The 13,347-nt window shown below is 36.4% G+C and overlaps 2 protein-coding genes across 2 annotated transcripts in view; one reads left to right on the top strand and one right to left on the bottom strand.

The window, feature by feature from the left end:
- The window catches only part of LOC108697058 (chemokine-like receptor 1), a 160,284-nt gene that overhangs the window by 86,403 nt on the left and 60,534 nt on the right, over positions 1–13,347 (bottom strand). The window lies entirely within an intron of this gene.
- LOC121395511 (probable G-protein coupled receptor 33) lies at positions 8,584–9,558 on the top strand. The gene has a single exon (XM_041569089.1). The coding sequence runs from the start codon at positions 8,584–8,586 to the stop codon at positions 9,556–9,558; it is 975 nt and encodes a 324-aa protein (XP_041425023.1).

The following is a 13,347-nucleotide window of genomic DNA, read 5'->3' as shown; positions in this document are numbered from 1 at the left end:
ATAGGCACCATCTCTCCCTACTATACCTGCTATCCCACAGTCACACTCCCTTCCCAGAGACTATTATCCACTGTTACTATAGGCACTATCTCTCCCTACTATACCTTCTATCCCACAGTCACACTCCCTTCCCAGAGACTATTATCCCACTGTTACTATAGGCACCATCTCTCCCTACTATACCTGCTATCCCACAGTCACACTCCCTTCCCAGAGACTATTATCCACTGTTACTATAGACATCATCTCTCCCTACTATACCTGTTATCCCACAGTCACACTCCCTTCCCAGAGACTATTATCCACTGTTACTATAGGCACCATCTCTCCCTACTATACCTGCTATCCCACAGTCACACTCCCTTCCCAGAGACTATTATCCACTGTTACTATAGGCACCATCTCTCCTTACTATACTTGCTATGCCACAGCCACAGTCCCTTCCCAGAGACCATTATCCATTATTTCTCCCACAGCTACATATTTGCGTTGCAATGATGGTAAGTCCTTGCAGGCAGGGTCCTCATCACATATTGTATCAGTTTAATTATTATTTTTGATTTGTCCATATTGTGTAATCCTATTTTTTTCAGATCTGACAGTTGGATGATTATGAATCTGCTACAGTGATTATATACAGTATTTGATTGCAAATGGGTCAATGAACAAAAGGCAACAGTACAAAGTGGTTCCTGTTCTCCTTTTGCCTAGTACTATGTTTTCTACTCCCATTTTCTGTAATCTCTATTTGTTATCTTAAAATTGCCCTCAAGATGAAATTCACCGCAACATGCCTGGCCTGCTTCCATTACATTCACTCCAGAACTTTGCCTCTTTATCATAGAGAACTTTAAGAAAATGTTATGGAAATCTCTCTTGTCCCTTATTGAATCAGTATTTGTTGAAGCCTTTAAATAATGGTACAAGGGATTTGTAGAAAATAGTTCTGTGACAAATAACAAAAGTCAAGAAGACACAACTTGATGCAAAAAATAGCTGTACTCATATATATGTAGGACAAGTTTATCAACGGTTGTAAAATGTTTTCTACTGGAAGAGAGAGCTCAAGCCTGTGTGAGTCTTTACTCTTTGAAATATATGTGTCAAAGAGACTTATATAAAACAGGATTGACAAGATAAAAACACAGTTTCAGTACTTTGAGAGGTTGAAGGAACACGACAACGAGGCATTGTTTGTCAAGCTATTTTGCAGAGACCAAAAATTTTAAAAAATATATATAAATGTGTATATACATTAAATACGTGAGCCATGGTTATTGGTTGAGTATATTTTGGGTAATATTGTAAAATATGCAGTGTCAGCCAGGAGTGATGTGCGAATAAATTTGCCAGGCACGAATTTGCAGTAAATTTCCACGTTTCATTGGCAGCAAATCAACTTGCGAAACTGTGGGGAAAATTTGCCGGCAAAAAATTTGCAACTAAAAAAAAATTTTTGCATGTCAAAATTATTTCGATACCCATTAACTTTAATGCATTTGGACAAAATAGTCACTCACGAAAAAATTGTTGCTCACGACAAAATTGTTGCATGTCAAAATAATTTTGAAGTACTGTCGCTTTAAGAAAAAACTTCGACCCTCTAGTTCGCCACCTAAAAGCTACTGAACCCAATGTTAGCCTATGGGGAAGGTCCTGATAGGCTTGGCTAAGTTTTTTGGTTGGTTTTTGGTTCGTTGGATTAAAATCCTTTGAATCGTTCGATTCGAAGGATTTTAATCCAACGATCGAAGGAATATCCTTCGATCAAAAAAACTTAGGAAAGCCTATGGGGACCTTCCCTATAGGCTAACATTGACTTCGGTAGCTTTTAGCTGCCGAACTAGGGGGTCAAAGTTTTTTTTAAAGAGACAGTACTTCGACTATCGAATGGTCGAATAGTCGAACGATTTTTACTTTGAATCCTTCGTTTCGAAGTCGTAGTCGAAGGTCGAAGTAGCCCATTCGATGGTCGAAGTAGCCCAAAAAAAACTTCGAAATTGGAAGTTTTTTAACTTCGAATCCTTCACTCGAAGTTAGTGAATCGGCCCCTTAAGCTTTTTTGGAGAAAAAAAACTTAAATTGAGTATTTTTAATTTCATTCAAGTTGTTCGAATTCGAATTGATTCAAATAAATTCAACCGAGCTGAGAAAATTTGATTGTATTCATAAATTTCGATTGATTGAATTCCGAGTTTATGGGAGTTTGTGGGAGTTTGAAAAAACTAACATGAATTCAAAAGTCTACCCTTGATAAATGTGCCTCTTAGTGAAAGTTTGTTCAGAGTTTGTGTATCTAGTATAGGTCAATCTAAAAACAACTGGACTTGCTGAGTAATCAATGAAGACGTTTCACTACTCATCCGAGCAGCTTCTTCAGTTCAACTGACTGGTGTGGGAAGTTCTCTGCATATAAACTCTACCACTAATCCAATCACAATGGCACATTGTACCTCTTCAAAGAGTTTGTGCTTTTGCCATAATTAATAGTCTGTGCTTCAAGCACCACTCAGTTTGCTTAACAAAGTTTCCTAGTATGGAGAAGATGTTTTTTTGTCCATAGAATTCTCATTGTTAATGAAGTTTTCTTCAACTTTTTTTTAGAGAACTTGGGTGCTAAGTGTGACAGCTTTGTGGTTGGGTGATGTGTCTCTTTAGGTTTTAACATTTTCACAGTAAAAGGACATAACAGACAAAAGAAAAACAGGAACATTCTCATTATTTGTTGAGAAAAGCCAATATGATTTGCAATCTTTTAAAAAGGGGCACATTTATAATGCATACAAATATGTATCAATATCAACAAAATACAGTATGATGTCGCTCATTAAAATACCTGCCAAGGCCTGGGGCTGGTACATAGGGTTGCCACCTGGCCTGTATTTTACTGGCCTGGCCGGTAAAAATGATGGTTGATCCCAATGTTATTAATAGGGAAAAAATATATTTTTTCCAGAAAAGGTGGCAACTCTACTGGTATAACATATTTACCAGTAATGTAATTGTCAGTAAATATGTAATACCCTGAAGTACAACTTCTGAACCACCCCCTAAAAATTACCTTTCCTCTTCCCGAACCGTGTGAAGTCTGTAATGTGATAACCCCACCACCTCTTGTCACCACCCCTCCTACATCACGGTCCGCCCCGATCACTGATCCCTTGCTAGCAGGTGCATTTATTCCATAAAGGTGGCAACCCTTCTTACTAGACCCTTTTTAACCTAGGTTCCACTCTGGTTCCACCTGCCTGCTCACTTGGACAGGCCCACATTTGTGGAGAGGCCACCAAGGCCTGGGCCTAGGGCAGCAGGATTTTTGGGGGTCGATTTGGGGGGTGGATTTGGGGGTGGATTCACATGAGATGCAATCGTTTTTCAATATCCTGTGCACCAATCCACATTGCTCTGGTCCCTATGATAACAAATTTGAGCGAATAAAAGTGAGGGGACGTGGTGATGAACCTCAGTGGGCCTAGGGGTGCCCGCTATGTAAATCTGGCCCAGCATGTGGAGTCTCTAAGGAATGAACCCAGAGCCAATGTATAAGCCAATATATATACGTTAAAGCAGTGACACCCTCTAGCCAATTCTTGATCTGCAAAGAGCATACTTTAACCTAGGAAAGGGAAACTATCCCCAGCTATGGTAAGTACCCACTTAGCCATCTAAACTTTAGAGGAACTTTCTGAATAAAGGGCCACTATTTTATCAGTCTCCTATACTTCCATTCCACATGAAGTCTGCATAGTATGTGGGAGGCTACATTTTAATTTCTGCTATTAATTTGCTTTCATTTTCTTTTCTTTTTTACTCTAACAGTCTACCCTACCTGCAAAATAATATTTTAGGTTTTATTTGTCAAGCAAGTGCTAAACAGTTTTTCAACACAGGTTTACTTGTACGATAATGTTGCCAATTTGGCAAAACTCAGATTTTCCTGTTTCTGACCAGACTATATTGTCACTACTAACCACAATCGTGTTTTGTACCTGTTGGTCTACATATTGGTAAACTCTTCTGCAGAAATACCATTTGGGCTCAAACGTCTTCAGTTCATTAATTGGCACTTAACAACGGAAGGTTTTTTAAGAAAGAAGTATTAGAATTCGGGCACTTTTATTTCTCTGGGGAGGATTCTCACCACGTTATATGGTTTGCAAGAGGAAAACTTAAGCAAACAAATGTTTTCTGTGCATATCATTATGAGACCATAAGAAATTTCAGTCTTTGTACCAGAATATTTTGTTTAGAGATAATCACCAGAGTCGAAGGCTAACCCAACATGCAATGAGGATGTACCCATCTTGAATTGGACCTGGACACACAAGAGACTGCAAGGTAAGAATTTTTAAGTAATAAAGAGCAGAAGTTACATGTATACACCTGATTATGAGATTTTAGCCATTGCGCATGATTGTCTTGGTTGCAATAGATGGCATACACTGAGTATACACATGGGATTTCTATGACCTTTACAACAGTCTGCATTTATGTCAGTGACATAGCAGATGGCATAACCACTTCATAAACCCAATAACACAATATATAGTAACAGGCCATCTTCTGAACATGTACATAAAGTCAATATTCACAATATGAGGGTTATTTACTAAAACTTGTTTTTTCCAATATCCTACCAGTAACAAACTCGAATTAGCTTCCCTCTATGTATTTGACCAATTTACTAATAAATAAACAAAAAACATGAAACATTTGAGTTTTTATCAATACCTCAAACTTTTTGAGTTTATAGCCATAAAAATCTAGAATGTGTTTTTGAGCAAAAACCAGCATCAAACACCCCAAACACCCAAAAATCTTGAAGGCAAAAAAGCATCTTCAGATGGTTAAAGGGACCTCTGCCATTTACATGAATTCAACAGGTTTTAGCTGGAGTCTTTTCAGATTCTGATTTTTTTGCTGTATTTGGGACATAATAAATAAATCTCTAAAAATTTGAAGTTTTTTTTCTCTAAAATTTTTAGAGAAAACAAAACTCGACCTTTAATAAATAGACCCCTATGCCTCACTATGGGGGCCCAAAGTATTGAACTTCCACTGATCCCACATATCATGTATACATCATATTTAACTGCTAAATAATAGAGAGAATGAGTCAGACTTGATAGAGAAGAAGCTAGAATTGATGGCTAGAAAACAAGTAAGAACCAGTTAGCGAACTAACTTGAACATATGTGTATTAGAGTAGCTAGTGTTGACAATCCCCATGTCATTAGGGGGATAATAATCCAACCCTGGCTTTTTCTAAAACTTTTTTTTCACTGGTAACTTGAAAAAAGGTTTGAAAAATGCCAAGACTGGATCATTATCTCTCTAATGACATAAATAATGTTTCTCCAGTACTGCCAGGTATCAGTAATTTACAGAATCATGACTTATGCTCTGATCCAATCAAACAAGAGTCACTTAGCAAAGTGGCAGTAAAATCAGCAGTATCTAAAAATGTATTGTTAAAATGTGTACTTTAGATTTCTTTTATATTTCTTCACTTCACGTAACTATGTATACAGTGTATATATATATCACTTAGACATAACAGATTCTTTCAATTGTTGACATTTTTGGTGTAGGTTACAAATAGGTAAAAATGATCAAATATGATTTTTTTAAATTTAAGATGGATACTGAAAACAAGCGAAAAGGGAAAATGATTTAGAAGGCTAACCATCCAGTTTATGATTTACAGTACCTAGTAAGCAACTGGAATTGACTAATACTGTATCGGATCTATTATCCAGATTGCTTTGGACTTGAGGGTTTTAAGATAAGGAATCTTTCTGTAATTTAAATCTCCAAACAATAAGGGGCCCATTTATTAAACCTCGTTTTTTTTTAGATTTTTTTAAGATTATTATTATTATTATTATTATACCCCAAAGCTGCTAAAATCCAAATCCAAAAATACTCTTAAACCTTTCAAGATCATGTGAAAGTCAATGGCAGTTGTCCCTGAAGTTGTTTTATGACATCTGCACTGTAGTTGGGGATTTAGTCTTATAAAATCAAGTTTTTTAATCTTTAATCATACAATATGAATTGACTCTCGATTTTGTTGTGACATTTTTTTGTTCAGACTTTTTCGAGAAAAAATATTGATAAATGAGTTAAATTTGTGGAAGGGAGTTTATTTGACTTTGTGTTAATAAAAAATTTGATTAATGTGTGTTTTAGTAAATAACCCCCATAGTCTACTTAAAACGAATCCATAAACCCAATAGGATTGTTTTGCCTCTAATAAGGATGAATTCTTTCTTAGTTTGGATCAAGTACAAGACACTGTTTTCTTACTACAGAGAAAAAGGTAATCAGTTTTAAAAATCTTGAATTATTCAGGATAATGGATCCCATACCATACCAGATTGCTGTAAGAAGTTCAACTGACTGAACACATAAGCATATAGAAGAGATTGATACTGCAATAAATAGAGCTGTTTATTTAGCTAATCAGATATAAACCTTAATTACAGTTTACAGTATTTCTACTTCTTAGTAGATACTGTACTAGGTCATCCAAGTATTTTCATTCCTCACTAAATCGGTAGAACATCTGTGTGTGGAGCACCCCTACAACTGATCACTCAAAACAAAAAAAGTCTAATTAGCAAAAAGAACCTTAGGAGAACCTTGGCTTTGAATATGGCCATAGCGACAGTTATCAGGAAATTTCTCATATATATGTCTTTCCTAGAGTGAAAAATATGTGAAAAATGATTTGTGATTTGTGAGATTTTTCCATAGACTTTGAGATAACTTTCCCACATGAAAAACAATTTCCCACTTTTCAGACTTGGATGTGTATGGCTCAAACATAACTATAAAATAAATACATGATTGAAAAAAATTTTTTGTGACTGCTCATAGCTGGAGATGACTTTCTGGGGAATAATCAGTAAATTAATGCTATAGGTCAAATATTTCCGAATGTTGGAAAAGGTAAGTCTACAAAAAATTAATGTTCAAGTCAAGACAATTTTTGGAATGCAGGAAGACAAAAATTTGACTTGCAGGAAAAAATGCTAAATTCTTCCAGGAAAAATTTTTATGTTTTTGCCAAACAGAAGATAATTCTTAATGATTCCGAAATTGGATATTTATTAAATATTGATAGAATACATAAAGACAATATGTGATTTACTAAAACCTGAATTTATCTCATATTGTATTTTAAAAAAACCATGACCAAACTCCCATGGCCGACTTTAGCTTATTTATTTATAAAAAAAAACTTGATTTCATCAGATTGTGGAAAAAATGGATAAAATCAAGCAAAAATCCTAATTGCTACAGTTTTTTGTTTTTTCCCCTGAATTGTTTAGATTTCTTTTTTTTTTTTTCTGAACTCTAATTTTTTGAGTTTTTGCCTGAAAACCCAGAAAAAGTAATATTTTTGAGCCAAATCTAGCGCAGACCATGAAAATTTCAAATTGAAATAGGTGCCGACTACCATTGATTTATACAGGAACTCGACAGGTCTGAGATGGCAGATTTTTTATTAGGGCTTTTTGCAGCATTGAGATGCAGAGAGAAGGCCTTCATAATTTATCCCCTGCTGGTCTCTTACTATACTGTACATCAAGATGTATCCAATATCAAAATAAATTTTCTGGAAAAACAAAGATAAAAAAAAGGTAACACACATTACTTGTCTATGGCATATCCCGAATGCCCTTGTAGTCAAAAGTAGTCGCTGGTCTCACTTAAAATGCTATTGAACAAATAGCTACAGGTATAGCATCCATTATTTGGAAACCTATTATCCAGAAAGCTCCAAATTATGGAAAGGTCATCTCCCATAGATTCCTTTATAATCAAATAATTAATTTTTTTTAAAATGATTTCCTTTTACTATGTAGTAATGAAACAGTACCGTGTACTTGATCCCAACTAAGATCTAATAAATCCTAATTGGAGGCAAACCAATTCTTTTGGCTTTAATTAATGTTTATATGATTTTTTAGTAGACCTAGAGGGTTATTTATCAAAGTCCGATTTTATCTCAACATTTTCTGCTACAAACTCTGATTAAATCCGCTCAGGTTTTTTATGCGTATTTATTATTAAATTCCGAAAATGTTTGCAAATTTTTCACGAAAACTCTGATTTCTTATGCTTTTTGCCCAAAAACTCAGAAAACGTCAGGGTATTGCATGCAAACCAGCGTACATCAAAAAATCATTTGGACTTCTCCCATTGACTTATATGCAACCTCGACAGGTCTGAGATGCCAGATTTTCTGATTCTGACTTTTACATCCTCAGGGTTTAATATATTTTGAAAAATTCGAGATTTTTTAAAAGTCAGGTTTTATAAAATAAAACACAATTTTTTGGGGATTTTTGCATTCGGAATTTAATAAATAACCCACTAAAGGTGTGGAGATCCAAATTACAGAAAGATCCCTTATCCGGAAAACCCCAGACCTCAAACATTCTGGATAACAGGTCCCATACCTGCACCAGGGATATAAATGATACAGTATATGTGCATTTTCAATCTGTAGTTATCTGTCTTATATATTTATACTAAGTTTAATGTACTTATTTCGTTTCCCCCCAGCTCGCAATGTCTAACGGCTCAGAGTTCCACATGAGTGCAACTTTACAAGGGAACAACACAAAGATTTCAACAGTCAATATATTATCTTCTCTGGCCTTATTTATGACTTCTCTGTTTGGACTGGTTGTGAACAGTCTTTACCTTTGGGTTCTCAGATTCAAAATGTGCAAGAGTGTCAACACCACTTGGTTTTTTCATTTGATTCTGGGTAATTCAGTTTTCACAATTACAGTACCATTTTTGGCAGTTTATAGGCTCATGTCGCCCCACTGGATCTTTGGTGGCTTCCTATGTAAATTGATAAACTCAGTCATTGTTCTGTGTATGTATGCAAATATCATTTTTCTCACCATCATCAGCATTGATCGTTATGCATTGGTCCATCACCCAGTCTGGTACAGAAGATACATGACCCATCGCTTTGCCTCCATTATTTGCATTTCTATGTGGGGGTTCACCATTTTGTGCAGTGCCCCATATTTTGCATTTCGTCAGATCCGACTGCTGGATGACAACAAAACAACCATCTGCTACACCGACTACACATTTTATGGACTATGGGATAATCATCAAAAATCACGAATTCAGATTGAGTGGATTGTGTTCTTTTTTAACCTAGTGTTGAGTTTTCTGCTGCCATTTTTTGTAATCATGGTTTGTTATCTCAAAATAGCTTTCAGAATGAAGAAGGGCAATCTGACCAGATCAAGCAAGCCTTACAAGATCATATTCATAACTGTAGTCTCGTTCTTTATATTTTTTATCCCTTACCATATATGGAAAGGAATGAGCATCGAAAAGAGAAAATTCCATAAAACCACTCGGGATGTTTTAAAAGTTATTATGACCTGCTCATTCTGTTTCCATTATTGCTTCACCCCAATGCTTTACCTCTTTATTGTAGAGAACTTCAAAAAATTATTACGGAAATCTTTAATCACCCTCTTCGAGACAGTATTTTATGAACCAGTGAGCTCATAAAATGGAGATTTTGAGAAACCCGCCTGTATGGGATATAAGTGATAAAATTCAAGTAGACACAGCTTGACTATTTGTGACCATAGAACATTTACTACAAAGCACAAATGATGTTTCACTTCAACTGATGTTTTAACCTTTTTTATTTATATTTATTTGAAAGGCAATCACAAAATAAAATAATGAAAAAACTGCCCTCAGTTCCACTCTGATTAGTACAGTAGTCGGTATATGCATTCATGCTTTTATTTACGTTTTGTAATAGAATATTAGTTATATGATTTAGTTTGACTTTCTAAGCTGTCCATCAATGGTAATAATTGGTGAGACTAGTTTTTCTTTGGATGTATTGATGGAGGAGGGATTAGCCAGCTAATTTTTATTTCCTGGATCTTATACAACTCTCTTTGGTGGTACTGAATAGTTGGTACAATCATCAATAACTATATACTTCAGACACTTTCATATACTTATGATGTTACACAGGCATAGTATTTTAAACACCCGCTTATAGACTTACTTACAGCTGAACTAGTCCCTAGCACCAATGGATGCTCACAGTGTAGTATTGCTCCATGAATCTCCTATTCCTGGGCCTAACCACTTGAGCCCCTATACTGGTGTCACTGTGGATTACTAACCCTCATTGTCAACAAACTACCCTGATTACATGTGTACTGTGTGGGGTTGAGGTTTGCGCGAACACTTAAAATTATACTAAAGCTGCACCGCTGATTTTTGTGGATCCACCTGTCCACTGTGTTCAGATTTGGATATTGTGGGGTAGAGTGCGCTAATAATTGCAGAAAAAATATTTCCAGGGACCTGTGTGGAGAGACAATATATAGAGTAGTACGCTCAAAAGAAAATCCTTACAGACTTTTCATGGAACTACTCACAAATTTGAAGTACAAATGCGTGTATATTGTCTCCGATGTAATCCTGCAATACAGAGGCTTCAAATGGTGTTATATCGTCGGAACCGCCGGTTTCACCCTGCGCTATATTTTACACTTACCAGATCGTAGTGCAATGAAAGCATGTAGTCTTGCGTGTATTCCTTAGGGTGCGCTCCCTTGTCGGCAGACAGGGAACGGTGTCATCCACTTGAAGCAGCTGCTAGGCCTGGTAATTACAGCTCACCTCTTGTGCTGGCGTTCGTGCCGATCTTGAATTTCTCTGCCTTGCTAACGGTCCAGTATGTTAGGGAAAAACTTTTCACCAATAGTTTAAGGATCAGTTTCAAATAGATTAACTAAATAAAATCTATTTGAAACTGATCCTTAAACTATTGGTGAAAAGTTTTTCCCTAACATACTGGACCGTTAGCAAGGCAGAGAAATTCAAGATCGGCACGAACGCCGGCACAAGAGGTGAGCTGTAATTACCAGGCCTAGCAGCTGCTTCAAGTGGATGACACCGTTCCCTGTCTGCCGACAAGGGAGCGCACCCTAAGGAATACACGCAAGACTACATGCTTTCATTGCACTACGATCTGGTAAGTGTAAAATATAGCGCAGGGTGAAACCGGCGGTTCCGACGATATAACACCATTTGAAGCCTCTGTATTGCAGGATTACATCGGAGACAATATACACGCATTTGTACTTCAAATTTGTGAGTAGTTCCATGAAAAGTCTGTAAGGATTTTCTTTTGAGCGTACTACTCTATATATTGTCTCTCCACACAGGTCCCTGGAAATATTTTTTCTGCAATTATTAGCGCACTCTACCCCACAATATCCTACCCTGATTACATCTCTCTCTTCTAGAGTAAGCTATTACAGATATTTCCTCACACTAACTTCTACTGATGACCCCTCAGACTCTCCAACTCCAACCTCCGCCTCCATCAAGGGGGAGGGAGGGTCCAAAGGGACTGAGCAAATGGTGAATTCCATCTTAAAAGACTAATGAAACCTGATACCCCTGACCCACTACACAACTGACCTAGAAAGGGAAACATGTCCTCTCCCAACTGTGAAGAAGATACAGTCTTTGGTTGGCTAACCCTTATAGTACTTATGCCCAATGAGTGGATCATGGGCAACATGTTGCTCACCAACTCCTTGGATGTTGCTCCCAGTGGCCTCAAAGAAGGTGCTTATTTTTTAATTGGAAGCAAGTTTTGGTTGCATAACATCCAGGTGTACTTCCAAACAGAGCCTCCTGTAAGCTGCTAGTCCATACAGGGAATACCAAATAGTCACTCACAGCCCTTATTTGGCACCCCAGATACTTTTTTCATGCTTTTGTTGCTTCCAAGCCAATTTTACATTTGAATGTGGCTCACAGGTAAAAAAAGGGTTGAGGACCTCTTCCTTATAGAGACCACCTAAAGCTAACTCCATTGTACCTGGGAGTTCATGGTTCAGTGTGAGGACCTAATTTTGTGTTTGGTGTGTCTATAGAGATTTAATGATACAGGTCAAGATAATCATACATTTTTTTGGGCTTATAAGAAAGGCCTCACAAGGAATACAGACAACCACCTTCATATGTATAATTTAAACAATGGTAAAATAATAAAAAAAATATGTGATATTATAATCTAGGTTCTAGTCAATATAATAAATTCACCTAATACATCTTGTTGCGATATTTCATCCCTGTGATCACCTTGACTTAATTCAGAAGCCTATTCAAGAACCTGTTATACAGATAGCTAGAATCTCAGTCATAAAGCATGGCAGGACTGCTGCTTACAATGGGTACCAGATAAAATCTGTGCCTCTGTGTTTTTTTTTTTCAATTACCATGGCCTTAAGAAACCATTCCTTTTGTCTGTCTTCACAGTTGCCATTCATTTTTTTTTCTATTTTTAAATAAAAAGGTCTTATTGAAGTTTTAACCTAAATTAGCAATTATTTGTCTCTATCATATCAACATTTAGATTAACAACATGTTTTTCAGGAGCTGGGAGTGGGAGTTGGCCTGACCTTGGCCCCCTTGCATTGATTTCCTCACCACTTTGATCACAGTTGGTGAGTTACAAGGTGATCAGGAAAAGACAATAAAATAATGTAAAGGAAACTTGTTTCCTTCCGCAGAATTTGCAATCTATGCTGAAAACTGTTTTTGAACAATTATTGTATTAACAATATATTAATCACATGTTTGGGAAAATGAAACTCTAAGATGATTACATCTATTTCATAACATACTGTATTTACCTGAACTTCTCATATTATTTCATTCTAATTGTAATAATTTTAAAACAAAACACATTTCCTTGCAGTATTTCGTAATGCACAGGTTGTTTCTGGCATTGAAAATGTGTCTATTGACTATAAATGGCAGATGCTAGTCAGTAGCTGTTAGTTGTGTAGAAAACAAAGTTTTCATCTGTATTAAAAGGGGCACCAATTTGCAGGAGGAGGGGGTTAAGTTGTGGAAATCTCTCCCTGGATCAGTGGTACAGGCTGATACATTAGATAGCTTTAAGAAGGGGTTGGATGGTGTTTACCAAGTGAAGGAATACAGGGTTATGGAAGATAGCTCGTAGTACAAGTTTATCCAGGGACTGATCCCATTGCCATTTTGGAGTCAATAAGAAATACCCCTTCCCCACTGACCCAAATTGAACAGGCTTCGAGTAGGGCCTGAAAAAAAAATAAAATCAGAATTTATGCTATGGCTTACTTCCCCAAAGTATGAGGAATTCTATAATTTTTCAAGAAACCATTGATTATGTCATCAAAGCAATCATGGCTGCTTACTTTCAGTTAAGCAAATTCCACATAAAGAGACAAATGAACACATTCATAAAGAGATGTTAGCCTTACTATTATA

Source organism: Xenopus laevis, chromosome 7L (assembly GCF_017654675.1).
Source record: "Xenopus laevis strain J_2021 chromosome 7L, Xenopus_laevis_v10.1, whole genome shotgun sequence".
Taxonomy (NCBI): Eukaryota; Metazoa; Chordata; class Amphibia; order Anura; family Pipidae; genus Xenopus; species Xenopus laevis.
This window is presented reverse-complemented; position numbering and strand designations above follow the sequence as displayed.

What these genes read in the sequence shown, in the direction of transcription:
- LOC121395511 (XM_041569089.1), top strand. Translation starts at nt 8,584, where the DNA reads ATGTCTAACGGCTCAGAGTTCCACATGAGTGCAACTTTACAAGGGAAC.